Source organism: Bos mutus, chromosome 2, assembly GCF_027580195.1.
Source record: "Bos mutus isolate GX-2022 chromosome 2, NWIPB_WYAK_1.1, whole genome shotgun sequence".
Lineage (NCBI taxonomy): Eukaryota > Metazoa > Chordata > Mammalia > Artiodactyla > Bovidae > Bos > Bos mutus.
In genome coordinates this window covers 64818648-64841388 of record NC_091618.1, presented here as the reverse complement: position 1 = coordinate 64841388, position 22741 = coordinate 64818648, and the positions used below count along the sequence as shown (strand labels likewise).

At 47.9% G+C, this 22741-nt stretch overlaps 1 protein-coding gene across 1 annotated transcript in view; it reads left to right on the top strand.

Moving 5' to 3' along the window:
* Positions 1–22741, top strand: part of STEAP3 (STEAP3 metalloreductase) — a 46235-nt gene that overhangs the window by 6766 nt on the left and 16728 nt on the right. Inside the window, exons 2-3 of the mRNA XM_014480219.2 lie at positions 17677–18176; positions 19804–20331. Coding sequence (XP_014335705.2) covers positions 17697–18176; positions 19804–20331 — 1008 coding nt within the window. The 5' untranslated portion in view covers positions 17677–17696. The remainder of the gene's footprint in view (positions 1–17676; positions 18177–19803; positions 20332–22741) is intronic.

Here is a 22741-nt window from a genome sequence, read left to right as displayed (position 1 = left end):
CTTGAGTCTGAGCCACTAATTATCACCAGTGAGGTTTCCTCCCTAAACAGGAAGTATCAGGCCAGAGCCATTCGCTCGCAGTGCACTCTGAAACCAAGCATCAGTCACTATCCCGTTCACTCCCTGCAGCCAGGAACCAGAGTGCAGGCTGAGGCAGTGGCAGCCCAGCTGTCCAAGCCCCTGGCAGTCCCATGCCTTCTGAGCATCTGCCTGAGTTCTGTGTTCCAAGCCAAAGTCAGGCAGCTTACGGGTCAGGGGGAGACTCCAGGGAGAACGGGTGGCCAGATCACAGTGGGGCTGTCAGGGGACGCGTGCATCAGATCCTCGCATCGGCCTGTCGTGGGTGAGTCTGGTTATAGGGTGCAGAGCCACATGGCCTGGGCAGCATGTGGGGCCCTCTCTCCAGCCCCTTCAATCCTGGGCTGCTTGAGTGTACCCCAGCATCTCGGGGAGCCCCTGTTTTAGAACTGGCACCAAAGAGTATCATCTGGTGATCTTGCCAAAATGGGAAATCTTATCATCTGCACATTAAGTCATAAACCTTTTCAAAGTAAAGGGTTCAAGGATTTATCACACACAGTGCCTTCAGTTAATGTGAGCACTGGCTTTGTGGGCTCTGGTGTAAAAAAAAAAAAAAAAGGTTAATGTTTATGATATATTTTTGTGGAAGGCAGGTCCATTTGGGAATTGTAAATTTTACTTATTAGTAACCACTTCTGGGTTGCTTTATCAGAGAACTGCTGCTGTAAGTAGTCCAACCGGATTTTTTTAGAATGTTTCAAAAATCTAAATGTTTGTAAAAAGCCCTATAAATTTTTCATTCACTTCTGTTTTGCAGGCAGTGTGGTGATAAACCTCTCTTTTCTGTCCAACCAAACTTGCATATATGTCTTTGTGTGTGTACAGGGTTGTGTGTGCACGCATGTGCACGCACTCCTGCTTTCTGTTATTCTCTTCTGTAGGAACTTCTCAGCCTTCCTTTTAAAAATATAATGATTTTTTAATGATGTCTAAATAATGATTCCAGGCAGTATTACAAGAAATCTAACAGTAAAATGTTTGTTAGAGTCCATCAGAAAGGGAAAATGCCCTCAGAAAAAAATAGAAACGCACCAATTAGATGTGTGTGTCTGTGACCCAGCTTTTAAACCTGTACTTGAGATGGCATCTTCTATGCTGTCTCCTGTCAGGTCAGCTGTGGGGGTTTGGGGGGGCGGGCAACTGGACACAGGTAGATTCTCCTTCTTGCCCCCTGGACCCCTCAACCTGAGATCAGGGAGGGAGGGCCAGTGCTGCTGTGGTTTAGAATCTAGGACAGAGGGCAGCCCTGGATCCGCAGAAACAACTTGAGAATGAGGTTGGAAAGTATGGGTTTGGGCAGCTCAGCTGGGCAGAGGGAGAGCAGAGAGGAAGCCAAGCCACCTCAGAGCCCCATGTAGACCAGACGACTGGCTATTACTCACACCCATGTGAATGAGCAGGACTGGACGGGGCTGGGGTAAGAGCCACTTAGGGGCCTTCAGGAAGTCCTGACTTGACGTCAGCTTTCTCATCTGTAAAATGGAAGCAGTGATACCCTGAGTGTACAAGTCCACAGTTAAAGTCTCTCCACTGTGTGAGTCAGACCCCACCTCATCGTCGCTTCTTTGACTCCTGATTGTTGGTGATGTGGCATGTGCCAGACACTTGCTGGGTACTGGGCTGTGACTTCCCAGCTGCATCTCAGTAGGGAAGGGCTGGCGGACCTCATAGCCCTGGGGAGACCCAGATTTCTACATGCCGTGGCTTTAGGGGCAGTCATGTGGAGGGAAGAAGGAACTAGGGGACTTCCCTGAAAACCGTATCTATTTGCATAACAAGTAGCCGGCTTTGTACTTATTGTCTCTTTCAGATTTATAAAATGGGAAAGATTTTGTCGGAGGTGTATTCACTTTACCAGACTGGGAAATGTGAATTATTCATATCAAAGTGTATTCATTTTAATATTAACATTAGCACATGGGGAAGGGCGGTGGAGATTTAAGGAGGCTAGGAACTCTACCACCATCCACCCCTTGGGCTTCTCAAAGAAAGTTCCTACCATTATATGCTGGTTCCATCCTGTTAGCATGCTGCAGGGAGCCAAGGGGACCAGGGGAGGGAGGTTAATCCTGCCTCGAAGAGGAGGTAGGGTGAGGGCTTCACAGAGGAATGGCCTTTCTGCTGGACTTTGAATTTTGTCATTTTGAAGGAAAAGACTTTTCAGGCACAAAGATTAAGTCTATGACTTGATCAGGAAAAAGCATAAGGAAGGATGTCCAGAGTCAAGACCATAGGCCAGGTGGGTCTTGATTGGGAAAAGCCAAGGAATTCATCTGCCAGAAGCCACAGCTGTGCCTCACCTGCCCCAGGTACTGTTCCCTGATGGAGAGGGCAGATCGCTCTGAATGGTTGCCACCTCCTGGCTCAGAGATTCATGGACCCTGGAGCCATTGGCCCAGCATCCCTGAAGCCTCCTTCCCTGGGTTTGTCCTTACCAGGCTGCACCCTAATGTGTCTCAGATGTGGTGTTTGATTTCCTACTTTGGCCAGAGTTGCACGAGCTGAACTGCATCATTCTGTTTCTTTGCAGTGTGTGAGTGCAGCTATGCATTGGTCTTCTGTGTTACTAAGTTCATCGAACAGTGAAATGTCTGGCCAGTTCTAACAGTATAAGCAAGCTACAGTAGGACTTCAAAACTCATCATGTGATTTAATCCCCTCTGGGCAGAGGAGGACCCCAGCTAGGTGCTGGGGTGAACAGCCAGGGCTCATTCCCAAGCACACTCTGCCCTCGGGCACAGAATCTAGCAGTTAAGTCATCCAAACCACAAACATTGATTGAGCACCTACATGGTGCTAGGCCCCAGACCAGATGCTAGAGACACAGAAATGAGTCCAAAGCGGCCCCTAGTCTGGCGGGGTGATAAACGAGCAAACCGGTATGTGTGGTCAATGGTAATGTGACAGGAGTGCAGACTGAGTCACAGAGCACAAGGTGCCCCTGTCCTTCAGGGCCCAGGAGGAAGCCAGGAGGTGCTCCCAGGACCTCCCGGACCAGTTCTTTGAGCTCTCAGAGACTTCTAACAAAAGTCAGAGTTCTGTGTGGAGCTGGCCTGTGGCAGGTGGTTGGGATGGAGTGGCGTGACAACCATCCCCACACAGAGTAGTTGGAGAGTGGAGGCTGAGTCCCACTGTCCCTAAGAGTTCAGAGGAAGAGGCCCCTGAGGGTCAGTTTCAGGCACCCCAGAGGCTTTCTGGAGAAGGTGGCCCATCAGCTGGGCAAAGCCAGGAAACATGCACCCCAAACCCAAGAATCTGGCCATGTGAGGCAGGCTGAGCTGCTTGGCCAAAGTCTGAGGACCTGCCCTTTCCCTTCCTCTATCCTCCCCAGGGGCAGGGGAGCCCCCAAGGCCAGGTGGGCCCATTTCTGGATGTGCAAAGGTACATCATGGCAAGGGGAAAGGGTGGAGGCAGCAACCAGCCACAAGACCCATCTGGCCCCAGGAGTTGCAGCACCAAGTGTCCCTGGAAAGCGAGAAGCCATCCAACCCCCATTGCTGAGGCGGCAGATTTCAGTTGCCGCTGCCTGACAGCCTCCAACCTGGCTGGCTTAACCGGTCCATAGGGAGCTGGCTGCCTCCACATGCCAGCACCCTGACCTCACTGGGCAGAGGCAAGTGTTCCTCCCTGGCTCCCACAGTGCTGGGCACGCCCTCATTCAAGCACTTTTCTCCTGGCCATGGGGTGTAGCCGACCTTTCCCCTAAGAGCCTCAAGAGGACAAACCGTCTTTTTAGCCACCTGCCAGAACATCTGGAGAAGGAAATGGCAACCCACTCCAGTATTCTTACCTAGAGAATCCCATGGACAGGGGAGCCTGGTGGGCTGCTGTCCATGGGGTTGCACAGAGTTGGACACGACTGAAGCGACTTAGCAGCAGCAGCAGCAGCCAGAACGCCTGCTAGGTACGCAGTGGGTATTCAGACCAGGGTTGGCAGGACCAACCTTTACGTAAAACCACACAGGATGTGCACTGCACAACTCCAGAGGGCACTGTTCGAATGGATCGCAATGTAAACGGTGCCCCTGGGGTTGTGAGCACAGGGCCCCTTGCTAGCATCTTCCCTGCTTTGCGCCACTGGCCTTGGTGCTGACCACCGGGACTTCCTCCCTCCCCCTTGCAAGCAGCACTGACCACCCTCCTGCCTCTGTGCTGACGGTGGGTAGTGATGAACTGTGCAAGTGAGCATTTCCTCCAGGCCTGGCTGTCAAATCCTAGTGAAAGAATACATGGATATGGGTATGACTTCAGGCCATCTGAATTCTTGGTCCTTCAGGAAACTAAGTCTTCTGGGGAGATCACCCCAGTTGATGTGTTGGGGGCTCCTGGGTCCACAGGATCCGTGTGGTCTCCTGGTTTCACTACTCTCTTCTCCCTCAGTGGGAGAGGTGACCCCCTGCAGTGGGCCTGGTGACCCACACACAGTCCGGGGAGGGGGCCATGGGAGCAGTTTGCCTGGAGGGTTCACCTCATTGGCTGAGTGGGCAATACCACTATAGCCTTGACCGCCTTCTCTTTACCAGAAACAGCCAGCTTTGGGAGGCCAAAGTGTGTGCAGGAATGGGGTGCACCTGGCCCTCAAGACTGAAAGGAGTATAAGAAGAGTTAATGATACCTGGAGTCCTGGGGGTCAGGGAGGCTTAATGAAGGAGTGGCCTAAAGGCTAGGCCTGACTATAAGAATTCAAGGAAGAAGTCAGATCGGAAGTGGTTCTTACATGCAAGTAATTCATTAATTCACTTGCCCCTCACACAGACCTTTTGTGAGCATCTGCTGCAGTGTTTTTAGCCTGTGGTCCTAGGACCAGTAGCATCAAAAATCCTGGGGATGCCGCCCAGCAGTAGGTTTTTGCTTTTGTTTTTGGCCGCGTGGCACTTGGGATCATTTGTTGCAGAGCACGGACTCTCTAGTTGTGGTGTGCAGGCTCAGCAGTGGCAGCTCCTGGGCTTAGTTCCTCCGTGGCATGTGGGATCTTAGTTCCCCTGAGCAGGGATTGAACTCGCGTCCTCTGCTTTGAAAGACTGATTCTTAACCACTGGACCACCAGGGAAGTCCTGCTCAGCAGTATGGTTTCTTTTTTTTTAATACATATATAGTTTTATTAATTTGTTTGTTTTTGACCATGCTAGGTCTCTGTTGTTTCCCTGGCTTTTCCGTAGTTGTGGTGTACGGGCTTCTCGTTGCGGTGGCTTCTCACTGAGGAGCACAGGCTCTAGGGCTCAGGCTTCAGTAATCACAGCACGTGGGCTCAGTAGTTGTAGTAGAATATGGGCTTAGTTGCTCCATGGCATGTGGGATCTTCCTGGATCAGGGGTTGAAACCCATGTTCCCTGCATTGGCAGGCAGACTCTTCACCATGGAGCCACCAGGGAAGTCCCACCCAGCAGTATGTTTTACCAAGCCCTCCAGATGACTCAAGTGTAGCTCAGGATTGACCTAATACATGCGAGGCACTGGGCTAAGTGCTGGGACTACAGAAGTGAATTTGACTGTTCTTGCCCTTGGAGTCTGGGGAGGACAAAGGCAGGAAAGAGAGATCCTGTCAGTGCAAAAGGGCTGTTCTCAAAGAGCATGAAGGCAGAGTGGCTGCTGGTGGGGTTTGATCTAGGAGCTGGGGTTGCTGGTAAGGGCTGCTGGTGGCCTGTCAACACCAGTGCCTTGAGCTCCATCCCTGGGAGGGAGCCTGGTGCTGAGACTAGCAAAGCCCGGTCCCTTGGTGCCCTGCCCCTGACCACCAGCCTCTCTCCACTGTACCCCTCCCTGCTCAACTACCCCCTGTTACTTCTTCCTGAGCCCCAAAGAGCAGCATGACTTTTCCTCCAATTGTCTTAGTGAGAAGTGTGTGCAGATATCCAGACCATTACCTCAGAGCGTATTTTTAGAAAACTTTAGAGTAAAATTTTCCATTCAGCAGAGAACACCATTTATTGATTTAGGTGCATTTATTTCTGCTTTACACAGATCAAAGGTTTTTAAAAATCCTAGGCAGAGAGGAACAACATGAAACTCATATGAGTTCTAACAGGCTCAGATCGTGGCACTTTGCTACCTCCTATAATCCTTACTATGTTTCATTAAAGTAAGTGACATCACTCCATTGTACAGATGAAGAAACTGAGGCTCAGAGAGGTAAAGTGACTTGCCAAGCCCACCCAGCTCGTAAGTGGTACAGCTGAAATATAACCCCATAACTGCCTGTGTTCTTGCTGGCCCACTTTGCATTTTCCTAAGGTGACTGATCCTGAGTAAATCCAAATGTTTTACAAGACCACACTCTGCTAGGCAACCTCCCAATGACCACTGATGGCTCTCAGGGGCCGATCTTCTGCCTAATTAAGGAAGGGATGAGTTTGGTGGGGAAAGATGAATGTGTTGGACCTAATGCAGGCAGATTGGCAACTGTGTGCTAGTTTCCAGCTGCAGGTCCTTATATAAACCCTCAGCCACTATGAGGAGCCGATGATGCCTGCCTGTCCCCACTCACTGGAACACACGTGCCCTATTCGCTGACCCATCCCAGGAGCTGGTAGGTGAGCCTCAGGCCTTAGCGCCCTTCCTTGCAGGCCATCCACTGTGGCTCTGGAACAGCTGTCTGCTGACATGGGGTGGAATGCAGAGAAGTAGTTGTGTGGGCAAAAGCTGCAAGGCCCATTCAGAAGCAAAGAGGACTGTTTAGCCCATGGTACTATCTGCCTTTGGGGCTTCCGAGGTGGCTGAGTGGTAAAGAATCGCCTGCAATGCAGGAGACATGGGGTTGATCCCTGGGTCAGATCCCCTGGAGAAGGAAATGGCAACTCAGTTCAGTATTCTTGCCTAGGAAATTCCATGGACAGAGGAGCCTGGTGAGCTACAGCCCATGGGGACGCAGAGAGTCAGACACAACTGAGCGACTAAACAACAGCAACCATCTCCCCTACAGCAGTAGTTAATAGTGTTGATTACATAAGCCTCACTTTTCTACATGTCCTGGGGCTTAGAAACCTCAAATTTTGGGAACAACTAGGAGATAACTTGGGAAGGTTGCAGAATCACCAACACTGATGTCACAAAATCCATGCATTAACTCATGAGCAGTCCTTAAACTCTCACCAAAGCATGTTTGCTCTTAGTTTACACATAGTAACAGGCTGTGTAGTGTCTCAGGTTTTTTTGTAACAACTTTATTGAGCTATAATTCGTGTACTATATAATTCATCCATTTAAAGTAAGCCACCCAGTGGTTTTTTAGTATATGCACAGAGCTGTACACCCATCACCACAATCAATTTTAGAACGTTTTCATCACTCAAAAAGAAACCCTGTACCAGTGAGCAGTCACTCTTCATTTTCCCCAACCCCGTACCCCCCGCCCCCAACCTTAGTTCCTGGCAGCCTCTCATCTACTTTCTGTCTCTGTAGACTTGCCTGTTTCTAGGCATTTCATATAAATGGAATCATACAGTATGTGGCCTTTTGAGACTGGTTCCTTTCATTTAACATAATATTCTCCAAGTTCATAATGTTGTCGTGTGTATTAGTTCTTCATTCCTTTTCACTATGAATGTTATTCCGCTGTGTGCATGAACCACGTTTTGTTTATGCATTCATGAGTGGTGGCCATTGGGGTGTTTCCTCTGGGTTTATTGTGAATGTGCTACTGGGAACATTGGTGCACACATTTGTGTGTGTATATATGCTTTCATTTTTCTAGGGTATCTGTGTTCCTACAAGTGGGATTGCTGGAGTATATAGAAACTCTGTTTAAATTTCTGAGGAACCTCCAGGCTCTCTTCTCCAGCGGCTGTACCACTTTACTTCCCCAATAGCAGTGGATGGGGGTTTTGATTTCTCTATATCCCCACCAACAATTTTTATCTTTGTCTCCCTCTTTTTTTTTTGGTTAAGTCATCCTGCTGCTGCTGCTAAGTCTCTTCAGTTGTGTCCGACTCTGTGTGACCCCATAGACGGCAGCCCACCAGGCTCCCCCATCCCTGGGATTCTCCAGGCAAGAACACTGGAGTGGGTTGCCATTTCCTTCTCCAATGCATGAGAGTGAAAGGTGAAAGTGAAGTTGTTCAGTCGTGTCCGACTCTTAGCGACCCCATGGACTGCAGCCTACCTGGCTCCTCCATCCATGGGATTTTCCAGGCAAGAGTACTGGAGTGGGGTGCCATTTCCTTCTCCAATGCATGAAAGTGAAAAGTGAAAGTGAAGTTTCGCAGTCATGTCTGACTTTGCAACTCCACGGACTGCTGCCCACCAGGCTCCTCCGTCCATGGGATTTTCCAGGCAAGAGTACTGGAGTGGATATAAAGTGATACCTCATGGTTTTCTTGATAATTTGCTTTTCCATGGGGGCTGATCATGTTGAGCATCTTTTTGTGTGTTTCTTGAAAACCAGTATATCTTTGGAGAAATGTCTACTCAAATCCTTTGCCCAATTTTATATAGGCTGTCTTTTTAATATTGAGCTCTAAGAGTTCTTTATATACTTAGAAACAAGCCCCTCATTGGATATATGGCTTGCAAAATTGCCCTGTCATTCTGTGGGTTGTCCTTTCACTGTCTTGATAGTGCGTCGTCTGTATTTCTTGTCCACAGCCAATTAGCAGGATCTTGGAGGGCTTTAATTAAGAGGCAAGCAGGCTGACAGCTGTGATAAATGTCCTGCCAGTGAGGGAGGAGGTAAGCCTATAACACAGTTCTATAAAAGCAAGACGAGACTCAGGAACATCCCTTCTTGCGGCTCAGGTTGATCTCTGGGTTCTGGGTGAGGATGTGCTTGCCTTCTCTCGAAACAGGCACTGCATTTTGGAAGGATTTCTGCCCCCAAAGGACAAATAGAGTAAGTTTTGAAGCTGGAAGCTCCTGTGACATGTATCTCTAGTCACAAATATGCATGGAACATCTGCAATGTTTCAGGCACAAGGCTGGGTTTTAGAAGTCGGGTCATGGAACAATCATGGTGATCTCTACCTTCTCAAAGTTGACTGGGGCAAGGCATGGGGACGCCAACAGACAAGGACCTAGAGAAGCCCCCTAGGTCCCTAACCACAGGCAAAGCCCAGGTGTGTTCCAGGCTCAGCTAATCCATGCCCACTGAGGGAAGCCAGGTGGTGTTCCACCATTTCACATGAGGAAACTGAAGGAACTTGTCCATGTCTACTTGTGAGGAAATTGTCAGGATGGAACCTAGAGTTTCAGCCTCTGAGAGCCATGATCTTCATCTCTATGCTTTTTTAGTCTTTTTTTTTAAGTTCTGGGTAAGAATTTGCATTTTCATTTATGACTTGCCAGCTCCCGGGTGCTGGCTGTGGACACATATACCCTTTGCCCCAGGGCCACGAGCTATCTGTGGATCCCTGCTCTTCAGCTCCTGGGCCTTTTCTTACACAGGCTCATCTTTCTAGAAGGCTTTACTGAGCTCAATTGCACATCTTTCAAGGCTCAGCTCAGGCCCACCTCCTGCAGGAAGCTGCCCAGCTGCCCTGTCTGTAGGCAGGGTCCTCTCCCAGGGGACCGTGTTCAGTTGCCTCTTGTGCATGTCACTCCGTGGGGACCCCAGTGTCTGGAGGGTGTGAACTTCCCCAGGGGTTGTCAGGGATCATCCCTGGGAGTGGGAAGAAAACTTAGAGCTTCTGTTTGTTTTTAAATTTTTAGCCTTATCTCTTTACATTTATGTGTGTTTATATATGATTTATTCTGTATATAACATTAGAGTGCACAAGTCATACTAAAATATACTTAATTTATAAATAAATAGAGCAGTTCTGGTTTGATCCCTGGGTCGGGAAGATCCCCTGGAGGAGGGCATGGCAACCCACGCCAGTATTCTTGCCTGGAGAATCCCATGGACAGAGGAGCCTGGCGGGCTACAGTCCATGGGGTCACAAAGAGTCAGACATGACTGAAGTGACTTAGCACAGCACATACATAGAATTACAGGAATGTAAGCCCCCCAGATTTAATGTTAAAATTTTAAAATAAAGCTCAAACACAACTGTGGGCCACTTGAGGGCAAGAATTGTGCCATATTCCTCTTGCAGTCCATGAGGCCAGAAATGTTAGCTAAGTTAGCCTCTGCCCTGGGGGTGGAGGGGGTGGCATCCCAGGTGGCCTGCAGACCCTCCAGCTGCAGGGTGCCAAGCTGGCACCCCCGCCCCCACCCACATCCAGCCCCAAAGCAGTGCCTTCGTGGCTGCAGCCTGCTTCAGCCCCTGGGATCTGACGGGCGTGTGCCGCCCGTGTGGAAGGGACTGCAGCGCTGTCCATGCCCTGACTGCCCACCTCTGAAGGCCTGTCTGAGAGCAGACAGAAGCTGGCAGGCAGGCCTGTGGGCCAGGCCTGGCTCCCAGCCACAAACAACCCATGTTGTGGCCCTGCCAGGAAGGAGGAGTGGCAAGCAGGGCAGAGACCCAGAGGGGACTGGGAACTGAGGTTTGTGCCAGTTCCTGCACAACCAGGCCTGCATGTTGTTCCGTCCACAGTTTGAGAAGGGGAGGCGGGAAGGTGTGTATGTGCAGGCCGCAGGCCCTAGCTGCCCCCACCCAGCTGCAATTTGATCCCCTCCCTCCACCTCCCCCAGATCTGTAAATAGAATAGCAGGGGAGCCAGGGCCCAGGCAGGGTTAGGCCCTCTCACCTTTGGGTCACATGGACAGGCAACAGGGGCTCCGCCAGACCTTTGGGGCCTCCAGGATCCTACCACATGCCCTGCTCTTGCCAGCATCATGCCAGCTGCAGGCCTCATGCTGGGCACTGGGAGGGCCGAAGAATTCTGAAAGGCCCGTGAAACTCTTCAGAGGAGAGTACACATAGATACACACACACACACACGTACATGTACACGCAGCACCAGTCAGAAAAGGTGGCTCTGAGCTCTTGTTAACTAATTTTATGCTCACAACAGTCCTTGGAGAAAGATGCAATTTGTGTCCCCATTTTAAAGGTGAGAGGACTAAAGTGCAGAAGCACCTGGGTGGTGAGCAATGGGCGTGGCTATGATCAGAACCTGGCACCTCTGCCCAGGTGGCTGGCCTTTTCCTGTCCCGAGGACCAGATTTTGGACGCAAGAAGCACTTTGGAGGTGTTTCATGTTTAGTTCCCATTTACCCTGAGGCTCAAAGCAGGGCCACTGAGGACGATAAGTCTGGATGTTTAATAGGTCCCTAGATGTTCCAATGTTTCCGGGTCAGTTCAGGGCAAAACTGGGACCAGCCCCAGGTCCCCCAGTCCGGGGCTGTGGCTTCCCTCAGCTTCAGCTGTGTCACCTCAGATCCCTGACGGGAAGCAAATACAAATGAGGTTCTGAGCAGTGAAGCCTGAGTGCCAGCCCTGAACACTTCCTCCCACCTCGTGATGCTAAGTCTGGGGATAAACACAGACAGGATTCCAAGTCCAGACCTCACTGACTTCTCTTTGGGCTGGTTCATGTTTACTGTGAGGCTGTCGATCACTCGGAGCTCTTCAAGGACCAGCAGAGGCTGTGTGTGCCATAATGTTGTCGTTGGCTGCCCCTTTGGAAGCCGTATCCCTTCTTTTCCTGCATCACCCAACACACACACAGACACATGCAATTATAAACCACTGGAGAGTGGGGAGTGTTTCTTATTCATCTTTATGCTCCCAAGAGTGTTTAGCACATGGTAATTGCTCAGGAGATGGGAAGGAGAAGGGGAGAGCAAAGCCAGAGGAAAGGCTTCTGTTCATGAGGGGACCTGCTTGGGATCCTCCAAATCATTAGCAAACATGAAGGTGACCTGGAGGCCTCAGTGTGGTGACTCTCCCTCCCATAGGAACAAAGCCTGCTCTGGCGCCGGTGTCTCCAGGTGGCTGGAGCAGGGACTGGGGAGACCCCAGGGAAAGCTGGGCCATAGGGAAAGCTGGAGTCCCTAGAGAGGGATGTACAGTTATCTTGGCCCAAATCCCTGATGCTAGCCTGGGAATCTAAGGTCGCCTGAAAAGCCCCTGTCACCACTCACCCCTCTTCCTCAGGTGCAGAGGCACTGGGTGGGTCACTGCATCCTTCCATCACCTCATCCCTGCTGCTGGGACAGTGCTGGCACCCAGGGTCTGCTTCATCACCAGAGCCGCCATCCACCCAGTGCTGGCTTAAGTGCTGAGAGAGCACTGTTCTGGATGCTTAACACATATTGGTTTCTTCAGGGCTACAACCCCCCCATAATGTGTGCTGTTATCAACTGTAGTCACCATGGTGTTCATTAGATCTCCCAAACATACTCATAACTGAAAGTTTCTACCCTTAGGCCAATATCTCTCCATTTCTCCTGGTCACCGGTCTACTCTCTACTTCTAAGTTGGGGTTTTTCAGAACCACATATAATTGGGGTCATGCAGTATTTGTCTTCTGTATTTGGTTTATTCCACTTAGCATAATGTCCTCCGGGTTCATTATATTGATGCAAATATCAAGATTTCCTTCTTTTTTTAAGGTTGAATAATATTCCATTGTACTCATACACCATATTTTCATTATCCTTCATCCACGGACAGACACTGAGGTTGTTTCCATATCTTGTCTACTACAAATTATGCTGCAATAAACATGGGGTACAGATCTCTCCAAGAGAGTGATTTTCTTTCCTTTGGTAAATATCCAGTAGTAGTGTGCTGGAGCATCTGGTAGTTCTATTTTTAATATTTTGAGGAGTCACTGTGCTGTTTTCCACAATGGCTGTATGAATTTACATTCCTACTAGCAATGCATCAGTTCAGTTTAGTCGCTCAGTTGTGTCTGACTCTTTGCGACCCCGTGAATTGCAGCACGCCAGGCCTCCCTGTCCATCACCAACCCCCAGAAGGGTTCTCTTTTCTCTACATGTGTGCCAACACTTACTATCTTTTGACTTTTTGACACTAGTCATCCTAACAGGTATGAGGTTTTGATTTACATTTTCCTGATTAGTGATGTTAAGTATTTGTTGACCATTTGTATGTCTTCCTTAGCAAAATGTCTGTTAATTCCTTTGCATTTTTAATTGGATTACTTGGGTTTTTACTATTGAGTTGTATGATTTCCTTAAATATTTTAGAAATTAACCCCTTAATGGATATGATTTACAAATGTTTTCTTCCATTCCATAGATTACCTTTTCATGTTGTTGACTGTTGATTCTTCCTTTGCTGTGCAAAAACTTTTTAGTTTGATATAGTCAAACTCAATTTTTTTGTTTTTACTTCTGATCTTTGTACTTTTGGTGTCAAATCTAAATGAAGTCATTGACAAGACCAATGTCAAGGAGCTTTTTCCCAAGTTTTTTTCTAGGACAGTAATACAGTTTCAGGTCTTTTTTTTTTTTTTTTTTTTTTTTTTGAGTGTGAGTCTTTAATCCATTTTGAGTTGATTTTTCTGTATGATATGAGATATGGGTCCACTTTCATTCTTTTCCATAAGGATGTCCAGTTTTTCCAAAGCCATTTATTGAAGAGATTGTCCTTTCCCTATTGCATATTCTTGACCATATATGCATGGGTTTATTTCTGGGTTGGCTATTCTGTTTTGGTTTATGTCTGTTTTATGTCAGTAATATATTGTTTTAATTACTAAAGTTTTGTAATATAATTTGAAATCAGGAAGTACGATGCTTCCAGCTTTGTTCTTCTTGCTCAAGATTGCTCTGGTTATTTCAGATCTTTTATGGTTCTGTATGAATCTTAGTATTTTTTTTTTCTATATCTGAAAAATGTCATTGGAATTTTTGTATAGATTGCTATGAATCTGAAAGTCTTTTAATTTATTAGCATCTTCTTCAATTTCTTTCATCAGTGTTCCATAGTTTTAAGTGTACAGATCTTTCCCCTCCTTGGTTAAATTTATTCCAAAGTATTTTATTCTTTAAAAAATATTTATTTATTTGTTTTATTTGGCTGCATTGGGTCTTAGTTGCAGTACACATGGGATCTTTTGTTGTGGCAAATGGGCTTAGTTGCCCCAAGGCATGTGGGATCTTAGTTCTCTGACCAGGGATCAACCCAGCACTCCCTGCACTGGGAGGCAGATTCTTAACCACTGGACCACCAGGGAAGTCCTTGTTAATGGTGCTGTATGGGGCTGTGAAGAAAGCTGAGCGCCGAAGAATGGATGCTTTTGAACTGTGGTGTTGGAGAAGACTCTTGAGAGTCCCTTGGACTGCAAGGAGATCCAACCAGTCCCACCTAAAGAAGATCAGTCCTGGGTGTTCATTGGAAGGACTGATGCTAAAGCTGAAACTCCAATACTTTGGCCACCTCATGCGAAGAGTTGACTCATTGGAAAAGACCCTGATGCTGGGAGGGATTGGGGGCAGGAGGAGAAGGGACGACAGAGGATGAAATGGCTGGATGACATCACCAACTCGATGGACATGAGTTTGAGTGAACTCCGGGAGTTGGTGATGGACAGGGCGGCCTGGCGTGCTGCCATTCATGGGGTCACAAAGAGCCGGACACGACTGAGCGACTGAACTGAACTGAACTGATGGGACTGTTTAGTGCATTCCTTTTTCAGATAGTTCATTGTTGGTATATATACAGCTTATTTTTGCATGTTGATTTTCTATCCTGCAGCTTCACTGGATTAATTTCTTAGTTTTAATAGTTTTTTGGTGGTGTCTTTAGAGTTTTCTATGTATAAGATCATGTCAACTGTAAAGAAAGACAATTTTATTTCTTCCCTACCAATCTGGATGTCTTTTGTTCTTTTTCTTGTCTGATTGCTCTAACTAGGACTTCCACTACTATGTTGAGTAGAAGTGGCCAGGAGTGGGCATCCTTGTATTGTCTCTGATGACTTAGAGGAAAAGCTTTCAGCTTCTCATGATTGAGTATGATGTACGTGTGAGCTTGTCATGTATGGCCTTTATTATACTGAAGTACATTCCTAGTTCTGTATCTAACTTGTTGAGAGTTTTTATCATGAAAGAATGTTCACTTTTGTTAAATGTTTTTTCTGCATCTATTGAGATGATCGGATTAATTTCATCCCTCATTCTTTCATTATGGTACATCACATTTAAAGGTTTGCCTATGTTGAACCATCCTGGCATCCCAGGGATAAATCCCACTTTGATCGTGGTGTAGGATCCTTTTAATGTGCTGCTGAATTCAATTTCTTAGTGTTTCATTGAGGATTTTTGCATCTATGTTCATCAGGGATATTGGCCTGTAATTTCCTTCTCTTGTACTGTCCTTATCTGGCTTTAGTATTAGAGTAATGATAGCATCATAAAGTGAGCTTGGAAGTGTTCCTTTCTCTTCAGTTTTTTTGAAGAGTGAGGAAAGGATTAGCATTAACTTGTCAGGAAATCTCTGGAAGAATTCACCAGTGAAGCCATCCAGTCCTAGGCCTTTCTTTGTTGGGAGAGGCTTTGGGGTCTTTTTGTTTGTTTGTTTGTTTGCTTATTATTTTAAAATAGTCACAATAAATCCATTTTATTTTAAAATAGTGAGATATTTTCAGGAAAATGATATTTTCCAAAACAAAAAGTAATGCGAACAGAGGCATTGTTTTATATTTTTTAATATCTCCTTAAGGGCTGGCTTAATATGAAAGAGCCGGATTCTCATGTTTCTGCATTCACTGTGGGGCAATATTTGATTAAAATATATGAAGAAAATCCAGCCTCACAGAGACATGTAGTTAGGAAAGGGAAGAGTGTCTTAGTAACTTCTTTATCATTATAGATATTCTTCTTTGATTCAGCATCTATCTAGTCAGCTAAGTCAGAGAGTTTTTTAAATCACTGATTCAATCTCCTTACTCATTACTGGCCTATTTAGATTTTTTATTTCATCATGAGTCAGTCTTGGTAGATAGTATGTTTTTAGGAATTTATCCATTTTTTTGGTGTTGTCCAATTTGTTGTCATATAATTGTCCATAATAGTCTCTTATAATCTTTTGTATTTCTGTGATGTCAGTTATAATGTCTCTTTCTTTTTTATTTTATTTGAATCTTTTTTTTTTTTCTTAGTGTATTAGCTAAAGGTTTGTCAATTTTATCTTTTCAGAATACCAGGTCTTCATTGATTTTTTTCTATTGTTTTTCTAGCTTTTGTTTCAATTATTCCCACTCTGATCTTTATTATTTCCTTCCGTTAACTTGGACTTTGTTGTTCTTTTTCTAGTTCCTTGAGATGTAAACTAAGTTGTTTTGAGATCTTTCTTTTTTCTTCATTTTGGCATTAAGCTATACTTTCCTCTTAGAGCTGCTTTTGCTTCACTTCACACTTTTTGGTATGTTATACTTCCATTTTTGCTTGCTTCAGATATTTTCTTTTTTAATTTCTCTTTTGATTCTTCCTCAGCTTATTGGTCATTCAGGAGTATGTTAATTTCCACATATTTGTGAATTTTCTAATTTTTCTCCTGTTACTGATTTCTAGTTTCATACCATTGTGGTCGGAAAAATACTTGATGTGATTTCAGCTTTTTAAAATCGTTAAGATGTGTCTTATGACCTAACATATGCTCTATTCTGTGACGTGTGAGGAGAATGTCTATCGTGCTGCTGTTGGATAGAATGTTCTCTATATATTTGTTGGGTTCATTGGGTCTAAGGTATAGTTCAAGTTCAATGTTTCCATGCTGACTTTTCTTATTTGTCTGATCCATCCATTACTGAAAGTGAGATAGTGAAGTCCCCTACTGTTATTGTTGCTATTTTCCCTTGGGGTATGTTAATATTTGCTTTATGTATTTAGGTGTTCTATCTACCATAATTTTAAATTAATGATGAGTTTAAATCATATTTGGAGAGCCCTTTCACAATTAAACTTGTGATGTGACATTGGTCATTATTGGTGACAAAGCTGCAGATAGGCCAATACTACTGTGCTGCTGCTTACATTCATACTGAAGAAAATAGCAACTTACAGCTAGAAGTCGGTGACAATTAAAACAAATAACTTTCCCACCCAAGTGTACTGTAAATTTGTAGCCCAAATTCAGGGGCCCAGTCTTAGGTCCCATTCACTGTCAAGTCCCACTCCAGTCCTATCCTCAGAGAGTAGAATTGTGGTGTTCGTTCGTTCATTCATTCAGTAAGCACTGAACACCAGCTCTGTGCCAGGCCTTGTGATAAATGGTAAGATCCACAGTCAAATAAGATGAAGTTGCTATCTTTAAGCTGCTCACTGTCTACTTAAGGAAGAGCATCAGAGATACCATTCCAAAATGCAGAGTGTAAACAAGCACAGGAACGCATCGTCTACCCTTCCTAGTAATCCGATAAACCCAATGATGCTGAGGTTGGGGTCACTCCCGGATACTAACACTGACTATTACATAATGCTTTTGAAAAGACATGCATAGCATTGATCATAGAAATTCCATACCCTTCTTTCCCAGCACACTCACTCTCACAAATTTGTACCAAACAAATAATTCAGGACAAAGGACAGAGTAGAATGCAGAGGTCCTTCCCTCTCCTCTTCTGGAATCTGTGAGCTCCTGAAGAAGGGGCTGGGACTTATTCAGCTTGTGCCCCCATGCTGGCACATATTAACACTGAAAGGTCTGCTGGGTGAATGTTGGACCATCATGCAGTTCTGATGGACAGAGAGGGAGCTGGTAGGAGGGGCAGTCCACAAGCTGACCAACTTCCTGTTTTCTCTTCTAGCCACCAGAACATCAGGAAAGATGGACAAGCCGCTCATCAGCCACCACCTGGTGGACAGTGATGGCAGCCTTGCTGAGGCCCCCAGTGAGGTTCCCAAAGTGGGCATCCTGGGCAGCGGGGACTTTGCTCGCTCCCTGGCCACCCGCCTGGTGGGCTCCGGCTTCAGTGTGGTGGTGGGGAGCCGCAACCCCAAACGCATGGCTGGGCTGTTCCCCTCAGCAGCACGAGTGACTCTCCAGGAGGAGGCGGTGGGCTCCCCGGAGGTCATCTTCGTGGCTATGTTCCGGGAACACTACTCCACATTGTGTGGCCTCAGTGACCAGCTGGCTGGCAAGATCCTGGTGGACGTGAGCAATCCCACAGAGCGGGAGCACCTGCAGCACCATCAGTCCAACGCTGAGTACCTGGCCTCCCTTTTCCCCACCTGTGCAGTGGTCAAGGCCTTCAATGTCATCTCTGCCTGGACCCTGCAGTCTGGTCCAAGGGATGGAAATAGGCAGGTAAGTGCTGGAGGAATGCCAGTCACCATAATAAATATAAAAGGCTAAGTTTCATTGAAGGCCCTTGATGAACCAGGCTCTTCATGTACGTTATCTCAGCTCATCTCACATGACTGCAAAGTTCCATTTCGCAGAGTAGGGCAGTGTGGTGCAGAGTTGTTAATGAGCTTACTTACACCAGGTCCCATAACTTAGTGAGCTGGGGTTTGAACTGGAAATCCATGTTCTTCTATTGTAATTTGATTTCCAAGAAAATAAGGAGGAAAAGGTTGATGGCTTTCTTTTTACTATCTGGAGTCTAGAACAAGAGAGATTTTGCTTTTAGGATTGGACTTAGAAAGAAGAACCTGCGCCAGGTCCTGAGGAAGCAGGCAAGTCCCAAACTTTATCTCATCTATTCCAAGGGCTTCCAAGAACTGAGCAGATTTCTCAGAATAGTTAATAGCAGGTTTTTCTGGAAGTGGAAAAAGGCTCCAGAAACAGCCATTGCTGCATACAGTTGTTGGCAAGAGGGGCTCTAACCAAGACAAGATGGTTTTTAATGTCAAGAGGCCACCTGCACTTTCCTGAAGGAAGGATGCCAGGCTCCACGTGTGTATGAGACCCTCTTCCAATGAGTCCAGCTCAGATGGCTCCTCTGCCAACTCCATGCCAGGCTGTGGGAGAGCCCAAGGTACCCAGCCCCTCTAACTGGAGGGTCCTCTTTACAGCCTGCATCTTGGGACTCTCATATATGGACAGGCAATGGACAGTGGCTGAATGTAGAATAGCAGAGCCTGGAGGGAGCAGAACCAGCAGCTGGCTGGGGAAGCCTTTGAGGTCAGCTTTGGCCTCGGCCCTACCTCATGTCATCAGGCACAGAAAGGGCATTCCTTCTGAGACACAGAGGTGAGAACTGATGCTCCCAAACTTCAGTTTCCTCACCTGAAAAATGTGGACAGTAGTACCTACTTTCAGGCTTGTGGCAATGCTGAGGGATCACATGTGTTAAGCCTGGTACATAGTAGGTCCTGAGTCAGTGTTGGTAGAGCAGCTGACCACAGCAGTGTCAGCAAGACACATGGAGTGTTTGGGACCAGAGGACACCAGTGGACCTGCCTGGGGGCTCACAGAGGGGAGCAGTGGGCTACAAGGCAGGGGCTGACTTGTGGATTGCCTTGTGTGTTGGCTGAGAGCTGTAAGGGGCAAGAGGACATGGTCACAGAGGACACTTGTGGACTGAGGGATGGAGCTGCAGCCACAGCAGCACGTTCTTGGCCATATGCAAAGCCCAATAGCTGAGCAACCCTCAGGGCAGGCCAGAGTCCTCAAGGCACCTATTCCAAGGGCTCCTGGGGGCTGCCTAGATGGGTGTTCTGTGTGTGGATGCTGATGGCTATGAGCTGGGTGAGATGCTCACTGTTGAATGAGTGTTGGCCATTATCCTTGAGTAGTGGGCACTGCTGGGTCAGAGACTGGGAGACCACAGGGAAGAAAGGCCTCTGGCCTGGGAGTCAGGGCCACCTTCTGCTCCAGCTGTACCTTACCTGGCAGTTTCCTCGGCTATTCAGTGAGGAGTTTGGCCAGGAGGCTCTCTGAGGCCCCACCCAGGGACCCCATCTGATGCCTCCCACCTCCCTCCCCACAGGTGCCCATCTGCAGTGACCAGCCGGAAGCCAAGCGCACTGTCTTGGAGATGGTGAGGGCCATGGGCTTCACCCCTGTGGACATGGGGTCCCTGGCCTCAGCCCGGGAGGTGGAAGCCATGCCCCTGCGCCTCTTCCCAGGCTGGAAGGTGCCCGCCCTCCTGGCCCTGGGGCTCTTCATCTTCTTCTACGCCTACAACTTTGTCCGAGATGTGCTGGAGCCCTACGTGCAGGAGGGCAAGAACAAGTTCTACAAGCTCCCTGTGTTCGTGGTCAACACAACGCTGCCCTGCGTGGCCTACGTGCTGCTGTCGCTGGTGTACCTGCCCGGCGTGCTGGCAGCTGCCCTGCAGTTGTGCCGCGGCACCAAGTACCAACGCTTCCCCGACTGGCTGGACCACTGGCTGCAGCACCGCAAGCAGATCGGCCTGCTCAGTTTCTTCTGCGCTGCCCTGCACGCGCTCTACAGTCTCTGCCTGCCACTGCGCCGCTCCCACCGCTACGACTTGGTCAACCTGGCCGTCAAGCAGGTACGGCCCTCGTGAGTCGTCTCCTGCCAGTCATGGTACTGGGTGTCCCGTAGGTACAGTGCTCCACTTGTCATCTGCCAATTCTTCCCCATGGGACAGCTGTAAAGCATCTGCCTGCTGATGCAGGAGAAGGAGATGTGGAAATGTGGGTTGATCCCTGGTTGGAAAGATCCCCTGGAGTGGGGAATGGCACCCCACTCCAGTATTCTTGCCTGGAGAATCCCATGGACAGAGGAGCGTGGCGGGCTACGTACATGGGGTCACAAAAAGTCAGATATAACTGAGCACACATGCCTATGGCTAAGGAGGAAAAGAAAACTGTGGAGAAGGGTGGGGTGTGATTTTAAAGGGTGGTGTAGGAGACCTTGCTAAGTAGGTGATATGTGAGCACAGGTTGGAAGGAGAGGAGCTGCCTGGCACCTTTGAGGAACAGCAAGGAGGACCTCTTGGTGGAGCCCAGGGAGACAGTGGTGGCTGAGGCCTGGGAGGCTGAAGCCACACCAGAGAGGCCTTGAAGGCCAAGAAAGGGCTTTGGCCTTAGACTCTAAGCCAATGGAAGGTTTTGAGTAGAGGATTGATGATCCATCTGGGGTTTTAATTGGCTCACTCTGCTACCAGGTGGAGAAGCTAGAAGATCTTCTAACTTGATCAGATGAAGATGCTGGGAGACCAGTTAGGAGGCTGTGCAGAAACCCTGATGAGAGGCGATGGAGGCTTGGAATGGGGTGGGGGCAGCAGAGGGGCAAGAAGGTACTGAAGGCATGTTTTGAAGCCTGAGTACACAGGATTGCTGTAATAGACTTGGGATAGATGAGGTGCTCAGGTTCTCAGCCTGAGTACCAAGGGGGATGGAGTTACCATCATCTGAGATGGGGAAGGCTGCAGAAATATGTTTTTTGCGGGGGGCACAGTAATTATGCATTTAGGAAAGCCAGATGGTGCTCTTTTGCCATCAGGATTCCTGGGAATGCAGGGCCTTCAGCCCAAACCAAATAGCACCACAGGCAGCCTCCCCTGGCACCTATACCTACAGAAATAGGCCCCCTAGATGCTTCCTCCTGGTTTACAAACTCACAGGGCCTGATTCTGACTCCAAAGCTCAGGTCTGCAAGCAACACTGCTGTTCTTTATTTTCCTGAACCTGCTTGATTCTCCCTCTAGCCCTCAGCCTCTGGCCTGGTGTGTGGGTCCTACACACTCCAGGACACTTAAGTCACCCATTGAGACCCTTCTCATCTACCCCTGGTTCCAGCTGCAGTTTTGTTCTTGCTTGGGAAGCAGGGATCCTACTGAGGCTGTGCCCTCCCCAGGCACATCTGCCATGCAGCCATCCCCTCAGAGGCCTGGCCACTTCGCAGAGCAGGACTGTGGGGGCAAGGTGGGGCCGCTTCCTGGGAACCACAGACCTCAGCCCCTACTCACTTGGGTTCCTGCCTCCCTGCTCTCAGTTTCTCAAATGCCTTTGTCCTTCCCCACCCATGGACACCTGGCATCATTGCATCTGTAGGCTTGGGCTTTCATAAGAGAAAGTTGGAACCCAGACTTCAGGTGAAAAAGCAAGACACCTGCTGGCAACGAGAGAGAAAGAGAAAAATAATGGTCACACACTCTTTAAAAATAGCTTACTGTGTTCTAAGTAGCATTCTAAGAGCTTTACATACCCAGCATGAATTCATTTAGCTCTTATCTCTATAAAGTAGATGCTGTACTACCCTTATTTTACAGGTGATAAAACTGAGGCACAGAGAGTTTAAGTTACTTGGCCAAAGTCACACGGCCAGTGAGGGGCTGAGGTGGGATGCAGATCCAGCCATTCTCTTCCAGATCCATGTTCACGTCCATGTAATTTCTACAGGGAAAACAAGTCCAAATTACCAGTTGAGTAAGTGATCCCAGAGCTCATTCATTCACTGAGTTCTACTCTACCAGGCCCTAAGGCCACAGGAAGAAATAGGACAGTCTCATCCTCCCCTTAGCTGGCATAGGGTGGCGTGCAGGCCTGCAGGCCAGAACTCTGGACTCTTGTCCTCTAGCATCACTGATGAGAACAAAGAGCTTGACCTTGAGCAAGTCATGGCCCCTCCTTGGTTCTCAGCACCCTGATGTAGATGGAGGTCTTACCCAGTGCTAGTGGTTTTGATGCTCTCTGATATTCTCCCACTGGGCAGGAGGCCCTGCATAGCCTCTCGGGGTATGCTGCCCAGGAGGTGGCAGATCTGGGTGGCAGGCATTTCAGGCAGCGGGGAGGGAAGAAGGTGATGCCCTCTTCTCACCAGAGCATGAGGCAAACCCTTGGCTGCCCCTTCCCCTGCTCACCCTCTAACTGCCACTCTCCAGATTCTCCGCCCTGCAAAGGCTCTTTCTGTTTTTAATTCAATCATTTATTTATTTTTGGCTATGCTGGGTCTTT